At 40.2% G+C, this 13,748-nt stretch overlaps 1 protein-coding gene across 1 annotated transcript in view; it reads left to right on the forward strand.

Annotated features, from left to right (window-relative positions):
* TERT (telomerase reverse transcriptase) overlaps positions 1-12,983 on the forward strand; it is a 32,688-nt gene extending 19,705 nt beyond the window's left edge. Inside the window, exons 9-15 of the mRNA XM_009890069.1 lie at positions 769-840; positions 2,734-2,919; positions 4,674-4,800; positions 5,121-5,182; positions 6,677-6,801; positions 7,169-7,306; positions 12,489-12,983. Coding sequence (XP_009888371.1) covers positions 769-840; positions 2,734-2,919; positions 4,674-4,800; positions 5,121-5,182; positions 6,677-6,801; positions 7,169-7,306; positions 12,489-12,592 — 814 coding nt within the window. The 3' untranslated portion in view covers positions 12,593-12,983. The remainder of the gene's footprint in view (positions 1-768; positions 841-2,733; positions 2,920-4,673; positions 4,801-5,120; positions 5,183-6,676; positions 6,802-7,168; positions 7,307-12,488) is intronic.
* Positions 12,984-13,748: the final 765 nt, after the last annotated feature.

Below are 13,748 nucleotides of genomic sequence, written 5' to 3' on the forward strand. Positions count from 1 at the left end.
GTGGCTGATGTGTTCTTACAAAGAGCACAGTATTTAGGGATGCTGTAAAGAGTCTGACAAGCTCTTCTTGTACTTGTAAGAAGTTTATGGTTCTCCCACACTCATTCCCACGAAATTTGTGGTGTTTTGTCCTCAAACAAGATGGGATGTTTGTTACAGGCTTTCTGATACTCCAGGCTTCTGCCTCAGGGCTTTCCAATCCACCAGCTGTAAATCTTAACATTTTATCAAGGTCAAAGGTTTATTGCAGATTTTTTTATGAGGCACATTGGTTCTTGTTTGAAGCCCTGTGTGGCTCTTAGTACATCTTTTAAGTGTGCCCTGCTTGTGCTTGCTCCTTAAGAGCTTGACAGAAAGCTAGCCTGATAAAAGCTCTACCTCTTTATTAGCCATAAAAATTTTAGGGTCCCTTTTACCTCTCTATGAACTGATTACCAGCTGAATCCCAGATTAGGATCTTTAGGCAAGAGCTAGACATTGGTGAGCCGCCCTGAAGCTTGTCTGTGTTCACACATCTCTCTCCATTGCTGTGAATTCTGTCCTAAGAAAGAATAAAGAAACTAAGAAGTGGGTAGGGGTACTCCAGGTAAGTGCATCTGCCTGTCTTTTCTTGGGATGCTCATGAGGTAATGGAAAGTCTCAGAATTTTAAACATTTCCCTACAGGAGTAGTACAGTTCTTCTCATAGATATTGCTCTGCAGAGTATGACCAAAACTTGAAAGGATTGCATATCAAAAAATCTAACACCAGTTTCTTCTTGATTACAGAGTCCTAATACGTCTCATTGATGACTTTTTGCTGATTACGCCACATTTATCGCAGGCAAGAACTTTTCTGAGGTATGCTGTAAAAGACATAGTCTTCAAAGTAATAAGCGTTAACAGCTTTTAGGCCATTCTTTTTCATCTTTATAAGTGCTTGTACATACTATAGGTATCTTTGTTTTATGGATTCATAATCAAGGGGATTCATAATCAAGGGCTGTTTTGGAGTCCTTGCTGGTAGCCTGGGCCTGGGAAGAATCCTAATAGCTACATTCTTGGTGGCCAACTAACAATCTGTTGCAGCTCAGATGGTGGGGGATTCCTAAATTTAAATTAGGGACCTAGCTACTGACCTCAACAGAGCTTCTAGCAGCAATTAGTAGTGCAGGCTAACCAAAGCAGCTGACAGTTGTCTTTTGAGACCATTTTCCCTCAAATTTTTAGGATGTCTTAGTTAACATCCTTAAAATGTTTTTATCGGGCAGGCATGCTGCTACCTTCTATTCCTGGGGAAAGAATGCAACTTTTCTCTGATTCAATATTGCTAAGAATTTTCTGGTCATTAATATTCTGGGGTGAGTATTTGAAGACACTGATAGCACAGCAGCATGCAGCTCACACTGAAGTTTTCAAACAGTAATTCTTTAGAGTGCTTCAAAATTACTTTTTTTTTTTTTTTTTTTAAATTGGGCCCCGAAATAGGTTCCTGGTTTTTGTGGATGTGAATGTACAGTCAGTATCCAAGAAGAGTTCTGCTGATGCCAAAGACAGTTTTAAGGAACCAAAGGAGGAGTCTTGAAGAAAAACTTAGCATCTGCAGTGCAGTCAGTTGCATCATGCTTTTCAATAGTCAGAAAGATGCAGCTCTGTTGTGAGCCTGAAAGGAGATGGGGAATTCAATTAAGTACAGTTTGAAGTATAAATTGTACTAAATAGTGGATAGTGTACTTTGAAGACTTCATTTGTCCTCATTTCCTTATTGGAACAAAAAGAAATTTCTAGGGATGTGCGGATTTACAGTTTTGGAAATGATAATTCAAACTAAGAGGTGGGGGATTCCTCAAGTTATTAATCTCTGTGACATCTTTTCAGCATAATGTCACTTGCAGTAGCATTGCAGATGTTGTCCTACTTGCACTTTGAAGTTATCAGCATCTTTGTTCTATATCAATTTCTGCACCAGCTGCGTTGATTTTCTGTAGATGAGTAGCCTCTTCTGTGCAAGTTTTCCAAAACTGCTTACAGATCCTATGAACTCTCTGCCACAAATAGAGTAGTAACAGTTTTTTCTAATGCAGTATTAGAACTGGGAGACTCAAGAAAATTAATTTTCAGGAGATAGCATTATGACTAGTACTCCCCAATAGGAAGAGCCTACCTCTTCCTCTCACTCTTTGAACGGATGAAGGATGGACATGAATACATTGCCAAGTAAGACAAACTGCTGCTTCTCCATGAGATGACACTGCTGATCCAATGCAAAGTAGGTAATCAGCAGGCACTCTGGCAATGAAAACATCCTTAGGGAAAACTTTGTGGAGAAGGTTCAAAACTTTTCATCAGATAAATGAGGTTCCTGTTTTGTGGATTCTCCTTGCTTTCTTTAAGTTTCAAAAACTATAACCCTTCATCTGTCATTATCTCAATGATTTCTGTGAATGTGGTTTATGCAGCTTGTCTCAAATGTTTCAGTGCTTAAGTTCTTAATTTGCCTTAATTTGTAAATGTTTTTCTCCATTATCCTTGTATCCTTAAGGTTATTTATTTATTTTATGTATTTGTTTACCTCTAATATCTTCAGTTTTGTTTATTTCTAGCTGTGTTCTTTAACCTAAAGCATTGGCCGTGGTACTCTTTATTCTTTGGTTTCTGTCCCTTTATGCAGGATCGTATGTTTCTTGCAGCATGGTGGGGTTTTTTGTTTGCTTTTGTGGGGGGAGTTAGACTAACTGTTTATATCTGTTTTAGGACTCTAGCGACAGGTATTCCGGAGTATGGCTTTTTAATAAACCCCAATAAGACAGTCGTGAATTTTCCTGTTGATGATATCCCAGGATGTTCCAAATTTAAACAGCTGCCAGATTGTCATTTGATCCCGTGGTGTGGTTTATTATTAGATATACAGACCCTTGAGGTTTACTGCGATTACTCCAGGTAAATAGAGTTGTATACTCTAGTGTCAGCTTTACAATGTATCGTACACAGTGTGAGAAGAACAAAGGTTTCTTGTGAATGGTGCAGTTGAATTAACTGCAAAATAGATTTTACAATTCTGTTTCTTATACCATAATTTAAGCATTTTATTCCTCTGTGTGGCCTGCTGTTTTCTTCATTCCATCCTGGTGGAATGTACATATCGTTAACACCATCAAATGTGGCACAGGTCACTAGTGACCAGAAGTCATACACTGTATGGTGGCTACATAGTTCTCAGAAAGTTTATTCAATCACCTCAGTTCAGCTTCTCTCACCGTTACACGCTGTATTGTACCTGGTATCATACAACTATTTATTGTTCTGAAATTGTTATTTTTTGTACCTTCCTAGAAGAAGCAGTATTACATGAACTACAGATTGGGATTAATTTTGTGTAGACTAGAGGGGCTAGTAATCCTTTCAACATCAGAGGTGTTCCCTCTAGTACACTTTAGATGGTAGTGTAGCCTTGAACACCTCCAGAGATGGGGCCTCAACAACCTCTCTGGGCAACCTGTTCCAGTGCCTCACCACCCTTAAAGGGAAAAACTTCTTCCTAACGTTTAATCTAAACCTGCCTTCTTCCGGTTTATATCCTTCCCCCTCATCCTATCACTACATGCCCTAGTAAAAAGTCCTTCCCCAGCTCTCCTGTAGGCCCCCTTTAGGTACTGGAAGGCTGCAATAAGATCTCCTCAGAGCCTTCTCTTCTCCAGACTGAACAGCCCCAACTCTTTCAGCCTCTCCTCATAGGAGAGGTGCTCCAGCCCTCGGATCATCCTCGTGGCCCTCCTCTGGACACGCTCCAGCAGGTCCATGTCTTTCTTATGTTGAGGACTCCGGAGCTGGATGCAGTACTCCAGGTGGGGTCTCACGAGAGTGGAACAGAGGGGCAGAATCACCTCCCTTGACCTGCTGGCCCGAATTCTTTTGATGCAGCCCAGGATACGGTTGGCCTTCTGGGCTGCGATTGCACATTGCTGGCTCATGTTGAGCTTCTGGTCATTCAGCACACCCAGGTCTTTCTCCTCAGGGCTGCTCTCCAGCCATTCCCCACCAAGCCTGTATTTGTGCTTGGGATTGCCCCGACCCAGTTGTAGGACCTTGCACTTGGCCTTGTTGAACTTCATGAGGTTGGCTTGGGCCCACCTCTCCAGCCTGTCCAGGTCCCGCTGGATGGCATCCCTCCCCTCCAGCATATCTACCTCGCCAAATACCTTGGTATCATGGGCAAACTTGCTGAGGGTGCACTCGACCCCACTGTCCATGTCTGCGACAAAAATGTTGAATAGTACAGGTCCCAGTACCGACCCCTGAGGAACACCACTTGTTACTTCTCTCCACTTGGACATCGAACCATTGACTGCAGCCCTTTGAGTGCGACCGTCAAGGGAAGAAGTAACCTCTCTTTAAACTATCAGATTTGACTATATACACAAAGAGTCTGGTTTGTTTTTTTTAGCAGGGTGAATTATTCAGCTCTGAGGTATTGAAGTCATTCCTTAGCTAGTAGTCTATAATGCCACAATGTGTAGTCTCTTTCTAAATTGAATTTAGTTATAGTAATCTTTTAGTTACTGGCTCATTGATTAGCAGGCAGTCTCTGTAAGATGAGAAGTTAAATGAGGCTTACTTTACAGGATTTAATTTAGGCTATTAGCCCGTGGAGTTTGTTTGTTTAACTACTTTTTTCTTTTTTTTTCTTTTTCTAGTTATACCTGTACTTCTATCAGATCAAGTCTTTCCTTCAATTCAAGTAGAACAGCTGGGAAAAACATGAAATACAAATTGATTACAGTCCTGAAACTGAAATGTCATTGTTTATTTCTTGATTTACAGGTGGGAATATAGAAATGGATGTTTGGAAATATTGTAATTAGTGATAGAGAACATTAAAACTGCTTTGAGTTCTGACATAAAGAGTTGATTTTGAGAGGTAATCAACATAACTTGGAATTGTTGACATAAACTAAAATGTGGGGTCTCAGCACCTTCCAGAGCTGAGCTTTCACAACATTGTTAACTTAAGTACATAAAAGAAATCTTTAGCGTAAAATGTTTTTTCTCTAGGTTTCTAAATCATCTTATGCTGTTGAATTTGAACAAATCCTATCGTGACACTAAAATATTCCTATAGCTCTGTTTCTGTTCTGTTCTAGATCAACAGTCTTAGAACAGTTTTCATTAACGTCTACAAGATATTTTTACTTCAGGCTTACAGGTAGGTCACAGTCTTCTGCAGTAACTGAATGTTTCATTACTGTTTCCTGACACATGGAGGAGCTACGGATTAGGAAAAAGTGTGCCATATAAATGTGCAGTGGTAAATGTCAGTAGTAAGTCACATTATTCTTGTTTCAGCACTGTTCTTATATAATATTAGATTCAGGATACAGAATTATATTGATGCCTGTGTTTAAGTGACGCTTCACTAAATGGATTTTCAATGTCTCTTGGTATTGACAGCTGACCTCAAGAAAAAGTTTGTTTTACTGTTGGAGGATGACGAGAAGCCTTATCACTGATCAACCAGTTTATATTTAGAACTTTGTATCTATTAAAATCATATAGAACTTTGACCTGTATAACTCTGCCTTAAGTAAGGTTTCCTTCTACCAAGTTAATTGCAGTTTCTTAGCTGCTGATAATGTCTTAATTACTTCTTAGCTGGTAATATCTTGGGTTTTGTGAGCTGTTGACCAGCAGAGGAAGTGACTGTTTTAAACAAGGATAAAGGAAAGAAACCAAAACTGATAAGCAAGATGGGAGAAAATACTAATCTCTGTGCATTGAAAACTTTGAATGATTGGCAACACCAAGTAATTGTTTGTATATTTATTGTTTTAACGCAAAAAAGGTGTAAGAGGTGCTTCCTCTTTATATATTAGATTATAATGCTAGAGTCTGAAGAAAAAAAAGAAAGCCAATGCTTTTAAAATACATCCAAACAGAGGTGTAAGGGAGCATAAAATTACAAGTAATTTCTGTAAAATTGGCTTCCAAATAGACAAAAGAGTGGGTATCCCAGTCTGTGGAACACTACATCATTTGGAGTTCTGTTTTCCTGAATTCCTGAACAGAATTTTTTGTGCGGTTTTGTTTTATTTTGTTTTTTCTTCTCGCACTCTCTCATGTTGGTGCTCTCTGGCTGCATGGTCTATGATATGGAATTAGTGAGGATGTGTAGTTTAGCTTTTCCTGCACAGAAGACAGTTGTTGTACTCAGAAGAGAATTCTGTTACTAAGGCAGAGGGCTTCCAGAACTTTCAGGACAGAATTGATGAACAGACATCCTATGTGTCTGACACTCTAGGGATGTGTATATATAGGAGAGGTGTCCATATGCTAACAGTGTTGATATCACTGAATGGTAATACAGTTTGGGTTGAAGGGGACCTTAAAGAACATGTAGTTCCAATCCCCCTGCCATGGGCAGGGATACCTCCCACTAGACCAGGTTGCTCAAAGCCCCATCCAGCCTGGCCTTGAACACCTCCAGGGATGGGGCCTCAACAGCTTCTCTGGGCAACCTGTTCCAGTGCCTCACCACCCTCATATTGAAGAGTTTCTTCTTTATATCTAATCTAAGTCTGCCCTCTTTCAGCTAAAGACTGTTGGGTGCTTTTAAATGCTTTATAGTGCCTAACGTATGTAAACATAGTTTCACTTGAAGTTGCAAATTACTTGTAATTAAGTAGGCTGCTTTTGTGAACAGGTTCCACGCCTGTGTTCTCCAACTTCCATTCAACCAGCAGGTTAGAAACAATCCTTATTTCTTCCTAAGGATCATCTCTGAAACTGCATCATGCTGCTATTCTATCCTGAAAGCAAAAAATGCAGGTATAGTATATTAATGGCTATGAAGTAGCGTGTTTGGTTTTGTTTTGTTTTGGTTTTTTTTAGACAAATAAAATGTCTTGAATGTGCAGTCATATAACATCATTTTGAGATAACAATCAAGTGTAAAAAACATGGAGTGCATCATAAGAATCACGGTGCATTTTTTTCTTAAACTCAATTTCCTGAAACTCAATTTCCTTTTTCAGGTTTTAGTTTTTATCTTCAGTTGACATAGGAGACTTCATTGACTACATAGGTTTTTAATAAAAACATCTTGGAGTGATTTTTATAGAAAGAGAGGAGGGGTCAGACATACTTCTTAATGCTCATCATTTTCATTGACATAATTTTCCTGTTCTGTCTCTAGGGGTTGCTTTAGGTAACAAAGGTGCCTCTGGAGTGTTCCCTTCTGAGGCAGCAGAATGGCTCTGCTACCATGCCTTCACTGTCAAACTGGCAAACCACAAAGTTGTTTACAAATGCCTGCTTAAGCCCCTAAAAACCTGTAAGTATTTGATTATTTTTACACTTTGAAATACAGTCAATAGTAATAAACCTTGGAATCTAGTGGATCTTTTTAAGTTTTCATGTTATAAAGTGTTGTTCTAAAATGTATGTTAATAAGCTTTCTGATTTTAATCAAATTTACTAAATATAAGTAGGCAAATTGAAATGGTATGTTCTTCAGCACTGCATGTTCTAGAGCTTTGTTCTTAGGAGACAGCTATTGATACTTGGCACTCAATAAGTTTGTACACTTCAGAAAGCTTAATAAGGTTGAGTTAAACATGTAAGCATTCTCAGCAGGTTTAACGAAATGAAACACGAATGCTCAGTTTTCTATTTTAAAAAATGTAGATTAGCTGGCAATTAAATAAGTTCTTCCTGCAATGTGAACTCTTACCAAAAAAAAGTGTCACTGGGGTCACTTTGAAACAAGCACTTGCTGCATCGCATATGCTATATTGTAGTAGTTAAGTGACGTTGGCAAATCTCTGACTCTTCTACTTGGTGAAAGAAGCTGTCTATGTACCTGCCTCTGGGGAGCTCAGTCTTTGACCAGTTGTGTGGTCTGTCCCCAGGCCAGCCACAGAATTACCAGAATTTTCAGTTCTTTCTCCCAGAGAAGCTCCTTCTCTCAGACCTACTTGACACCAAAACCAGAGGTGCCATGTCTGCTCACTGCTGCTGAGAATTCAGTTCTGTTCAGCCCTTCTAGAAGTACCAGGGGAGGCAGGCCTGCCTCTGGAAGGCAAAGAGATGGCCGCTTGCTTCACATTCGGAGGACAGAAACTGAAGAACTGAGCAGCGAATGCATTAGTCACACCCAGTAGGATAATTGCGTCTTCGGACACAATCTTAGCGAACTGTGTCTGTTCTCTAAGATGCATATAGAACATACCTCAGTTTTCATCTCTAATACTGAAAGTTTTGCTCTTGGGATCTTTGACTGACAGACCACAATCCAAGCAAAAGCTCCCCCATCCTTTTTTGTGCATGCTTTGCTGCTCAGCACCACATCTACCCATCTTTTAAATACCTCCAGGGATGGTGATTCAACCACTTCTCTGGGCAGCCTGTTCCAATGCTTAACAGCCCTTTCTGTGAAGAAATTTTTCCTAATATCCAATCTAAACCTGGCACAACTTGAGGCCCTTTCCTCTTGTCCTATTGCTTGTTACTTGGGAAAAAGAGATTGACCCTCACCTCGCTACAGCCTCCTTTCAGATAGTTGTAGAGAGTGATAAGGTCTCCCCTCAGCCTCGTCTTCTCCAGGCTAAACAACCCCAGTTCCCACAGCTGCTCCTCATAAGACTTGTCCTCCAGACCCCTCACCAGCTTTGTTGTCTTTCTCTGGACACGCTCCAGCACCTCAATGCCTTTATTGTAGTGAGGGGCCCAACACTGAACACAGTACTCGAGGTGGTGCCTCACCGGTGCCGAGTACAGGGGGATGATCACTTCCCTAGTCCTGCTCAGCACACCATTCCTGATACAAGCCAGGATGCTGTTGGCCTTCTTGGCCACCTGGGCACACTGCTGGCTCATATTCAGCTGGTTGTCAACCGACACCCACAGGTCCTTTTCTGCTGGGCAGCTTTCTAGCCACTCTGCCCCAACCCTGTAGTGCTGCATGGGGTTGTTGTGACTCTGTGCAGGACCCGGCACTTGACCTTGTTGAACCTCATACCATTGGCCTCGGCCCATCAATCCATCCTGTCCAGATCCCTCTGTAGAGCCATCCTACCCTCAAGCAGATCAACATTCCTGCCTAGCTTAGTGTCTTCTGCAAAGTTACTGAGGGTTGGCTCAATCCCCTCGTCCAGATCATTGATAAAGATATTAAAGACAACCAGCCCCAGTACTGAGCCCTGGGGAACACCACTTGTGACTGGCCGCCAAATGGATTTAAATCCATTCACCACCACTCTCTGGGCTTGGCCATCCAGGCAGTTTTTTACCCAGCGAAGAGTACACCCATGCAAGCCATGAGCAGCCGGTTTCTCCACAAGAATGCTGTGGGAAACAGTGTTGAAGGCTTTACTTCTTGAAGGCTGTGACTTGTTTTTACTATGAAACTTTTAAGCTTTACTTGTTGAAGGCCGTGACTTGTTTTTACTATGAAACTTTTAAGACAGAAGCTTTTGCTGTGATTGGTCAACAGGTCAAGTAACTCGAATGCCATCTCAGAGATCTCTGTTTGTTTATAGCCTCCTGAAATCTTACATGTATTTCCACTAGCCCTGTTCCACCTGTGCTGCAAGGGTCAATACGATACTTGGTGGAACACTTCTGTGGTAGCTGTTTTTATGAAAAGCTCTCCAAACACCTACTAGTTAATTTGGCAGGAGGGTAGCTGTTTGGGGTCAGTTTGTTATGCAACTTGAATACTTACCAGTGACTGTAATTTTGAGAGGTGCTTTGACTGCATGTATATTTGCTTCCCACCTGCCCTTCTGCTTCCTTTAAGAGTTAGCTGAGGTTTTAAAAATCATATTAAACTGATTTTGAAAAGGAGCTGAGAAGGCACCAGGTGCCCCAGCTAGGAGCTTAGCAGAAGGGAAGGTGTCAGTGTGCTGGTACCGTAAAGCTGTACGAAGACATCTTGTGATCTGTAGCGATAAGTCATATGCATCCCCTTGGTGTGAACATGCATCGTTATCTCCATGTCTCCAAGATCTCTGATCGTAGATAAAGGCTGTTTTTCAGTCATCTGATTGTACGCGGTGTTTATATTTGTATTTTCTTCCAAATTTAGTAGAATACTAAGTCTCCCAATCCTGCAGGAACACCCTAAAAATCCATTTAAAGAGACATGGATAGATGGTTTTCTATTCAGTCTTATAAATTAGTTCTGTTTGGCCTGCATCAGGCTTATACTTGGGTAACGTTATTGGAATCAGAACATCATGCTGTAGACAATGTTACTACAAAGCTGAGCATTATGCAGAGATACTGGAGCTAATTTTAAGCACTGTATTTTAAGTTTTGTCTTCTGGAAATAAGGTAGCATGTGTGGATGTCAGAGCAGCTGTCCTGGTTTGAGGTAAAATAGAACCTATTTGGTTCAGTAACTTTGCTTCTTAGCTGGGCCTCTTCTAACTACTGAAATTGCATGTTGTGCAGACAGTGTTCGCTCTCTGAGTGATAAGACTTATGTTTATAGCTGATGCCCAGGCATGGTATGCAGAGAGGCTCTTGCTTATACTTATTGCTATAACACCCAAGGCCAACCAACTTTGTAACTTGCCCCATTGGAGGGTCAGAAGTGGAAAAGCATAGTGGGGTCCCACCTGCGGGGAGGAGCGGACAGGAGAGGTGATCCAAAGCTGACTGACAGGGCATTCCATCCCATCTGCCTCATGCTCAGTATAAAAGCTGAGGGATCAAAGGGTCAGCTCTCTTTCTTCAATGGCCAGCGTCTGAGGAGGACTGTGTTCATCTGCCTTTTATCCCAATCACGAACGCAGATCTGGAATCCAGTTCCCATCCGTCACTGAGTCCAGCCTGGGACTTCCCCAGTGCCAGCCGGTGTCATGATTGTCATCCTGGGAGCTCGATACAGTTTTGTGTATATTTCATTATTTCCTTTTTATTTTATTATTAATATGTCATTAAAGTAGTTTAGTTCCTTCTAAACTCATAAGTTTCTCTTTCTGTCCTCTGCCTCTCTCTTTGAAGAGAGATGGAGAGGGAGCATCTGTTAGTCCCATCTGGGGTGCCCCACATCCCCAGTGGCCAGTTCAGCCTAAACCACGAGCAGCTGTGACGGGAAAGTCACTGTTTCTCAGGTGTGTTCCTGTAAAGTTAGCTCAGTATCTCTATGTGGCACACCAGTCTGTGGCACAGAGGTAACCAAGGCTGGTAATAGCACCTGTGCTGACTTAACACCTACACTTTTTGTTGTCATTTTCGAGTTTGTATCAGCTGTATAAAACCTATTACCCGTGTAAGACCATGTTGTTGACAGGAATTGATAGAAACTTAACTTTTTTTTTGTTGTCGTGTCCCTGCACATGCCTTTCCATTACTCTCCATGGGAATCAATATCAAGCTCATGGGTTTTGGAGGTGAGGTTCTTCCCACTATTCCAAAACCTGTTAAGTATCAGTATCAGGGGCTTGTCAGTACAAGTTGTCGTCATTCTTCAGAGTTAAGTATTTAAAACATAGTTACTGTTTAACATCCATTCTATTATTACCAGCGGGGAAAGGAGCAAGAGTCTTTCCTTATCATGATAAGATATAAATACATCATCTGTCTCCTTTCCAAATACAGAACAAATGTTTATTGAGCACTTCTGCCTTTCTGCACCATTGACAATTTTGCCAACTGTGTTTAGGTAACGGACTTAAACTGTTGCTAGGATTTTACATGTTCTTCGTAATCCTTAAAAAGTCCTTTTTATTGTCAATAATTCTGTTGATGATAGAATCGACCTTCTGTGTTTCAAAACTGTTATGTCCTCTTATAAAAATTTCATTCCTGATTTAAGAGCCTTGTTTAGTCCAAAATTTTCCACCTTAAGCGTGGCTTTCCAGTTAGCCTCTCTGCTCTTACCAAGGAAACACAGTGGCGAGAATTGCTGTTGCCAGTGTATATAGCAAAAGGTACATTTTCCACCATTTTATTTTTGTTAATCTTTTTGTATATGTCAGTTCCAAACATGGACTACTTTGATATCTGAAAGTAGAGGGGTAAAGAAACAGTTTGGGAATACCTTCCTGCTGTAGGTAAACATTAGCAACCAGATAAGGACCTGTCCCTTATCCTTGTCATTGTTCAAAATAAGGTCTTTCAAACTAACTATGGTTTGACAGAGGCCTTTTTTTGGTGGATATAGTTATTAAATAAATGGCCTTATACTTAAAAAAAATAAAAATAATTATTAAATCCAAACAAAGTAGTGTTACAAGGACATAGTAGGAGGAATTTGCTCCTTGGCTTTCTTAGTTTGTTAATATTTTAACATATTATTTTGAACCTTTTTTATTTATTAGCCTGATTTAAAGGCAAAAGAATAGTAGCATATTTTATTATAACTGTTTTTATACTCATATTCCAGGTGTTCCAACCTTTTAATTGGATTCAGCTAGTATTGATTTTATTACTTTATTAGAATTTTCCCTAAAACAGAATTGTTAGTTATTTGCAGTAGTAATGAATTGTTTGTGATGTTTTGGTAGGTAAGATGCAGCTGTTCAGGAAGATCCCAAAGGATACTATGGCACTACTGAAGACAGTGACAGAACCATCTCTTTGTCAAGATTTCAAAGCTATCCTGGACTGACTGACACTTATTTCATAGTTTCTCCAGGTTTGAAAATAAGTGCTATGTCTTTAGATGACTTTTCTCTGTAGTTTATTTTGCTGGAGTGCATCAAAAGCAACTTCACTCAAAAGTTGTCCATGTTTGTTTCCCGGATACCACACAAGGACTAACGAAGAGCGGACAATTTTGTTAATACCTTCTTGCTTCTGTTTGCCTGTAAATTCACAGGCTATTTGAAGTAATTGACTTGGTTTTGTTCAGTAATTCCCATCTTCTTGAGGAAGACATCATTAAACTATGTTCTGTATGAACAAATCTACTTTCTTGTTTCGGTGTGTTGTTTCTGAAAAACTGTTCTTTGCTTCTCTGTGTTGCAGAGTATTTTATAATAAATTGCTGGTTAATTGCAATAACACATACATGTCTCCAATACCTTTATTTTATAGTGATCTTGAACATCCTGCTCAGCTGGGTTATGTCCTGAAAGACAGTTACCTGCACAGGGCAAGTATATGGCACTACCTAGAAAGATGTACAGGTTAGAGATTTTATGCTTTGGAGAATGCAACTAATATATGCCAAAATTTCAGCATTAAAGCTGGTTATGTTTAGTGTCTATTTTATATATTTTGAATACTTGGTGATATTTTTAGTGCAGTGATATACAGAACAATGGTGGTGCATTTATACCTGCAAAGCAAGGTTCTTGATTAGGTAGTATACTGTGATTAGATAGTATACTGAGTAGATTGCTCTTGTATTTGCAATTCCTGTTCTTTATTTAGGTTTATCTTTGGCTCTATAATGTTACTAAAGTACTATCTAGCCCTGGTGTTGGTGTGTTGTACACAGCTGAATTTTGCCCTCTGGCTTCTCTGATAAACCTGCCTGTATTGTGTTTTGTTTTGGTTTTTTTTCTTTCCAGGCCTGTGTGGAATTTGCATTGCTCTAATGTAGAGCTATTTTATTAGGATTTTTCTGTCTCTGGTACAGGCTAAGTAGCAGCTGCTGGGAGGTTTAATCAAAGCAGATGGAGGATATCTTTCTGGTGTGAAACACAGCATAGGCAGAGTTACGCAGTAGATGTTTTCACAGGATTGACAAGACCATCACCACACAGGGATTGGTAACACAGCTCCTAGAAGCCAATTTGCAGTATTGCAGTCTGTCCATT

This window comes from Charadrius vociferus, unplaced genomic scaffold (genome assembly GCF_000708025.1).
Source record: "Charadrius vociferus isolate BGI_N301 unplaced genomic scaffold, ASM70802v2 scaffold2558, whole genome shotgun sequence".
Classification (NCBI taxonomy): domain Eukaryota; kingdom Metazoa; phylum Chordata; class Aves; order Charadriiformes; family Charadriidae; genus Charadrius; species Charadrius vociferus.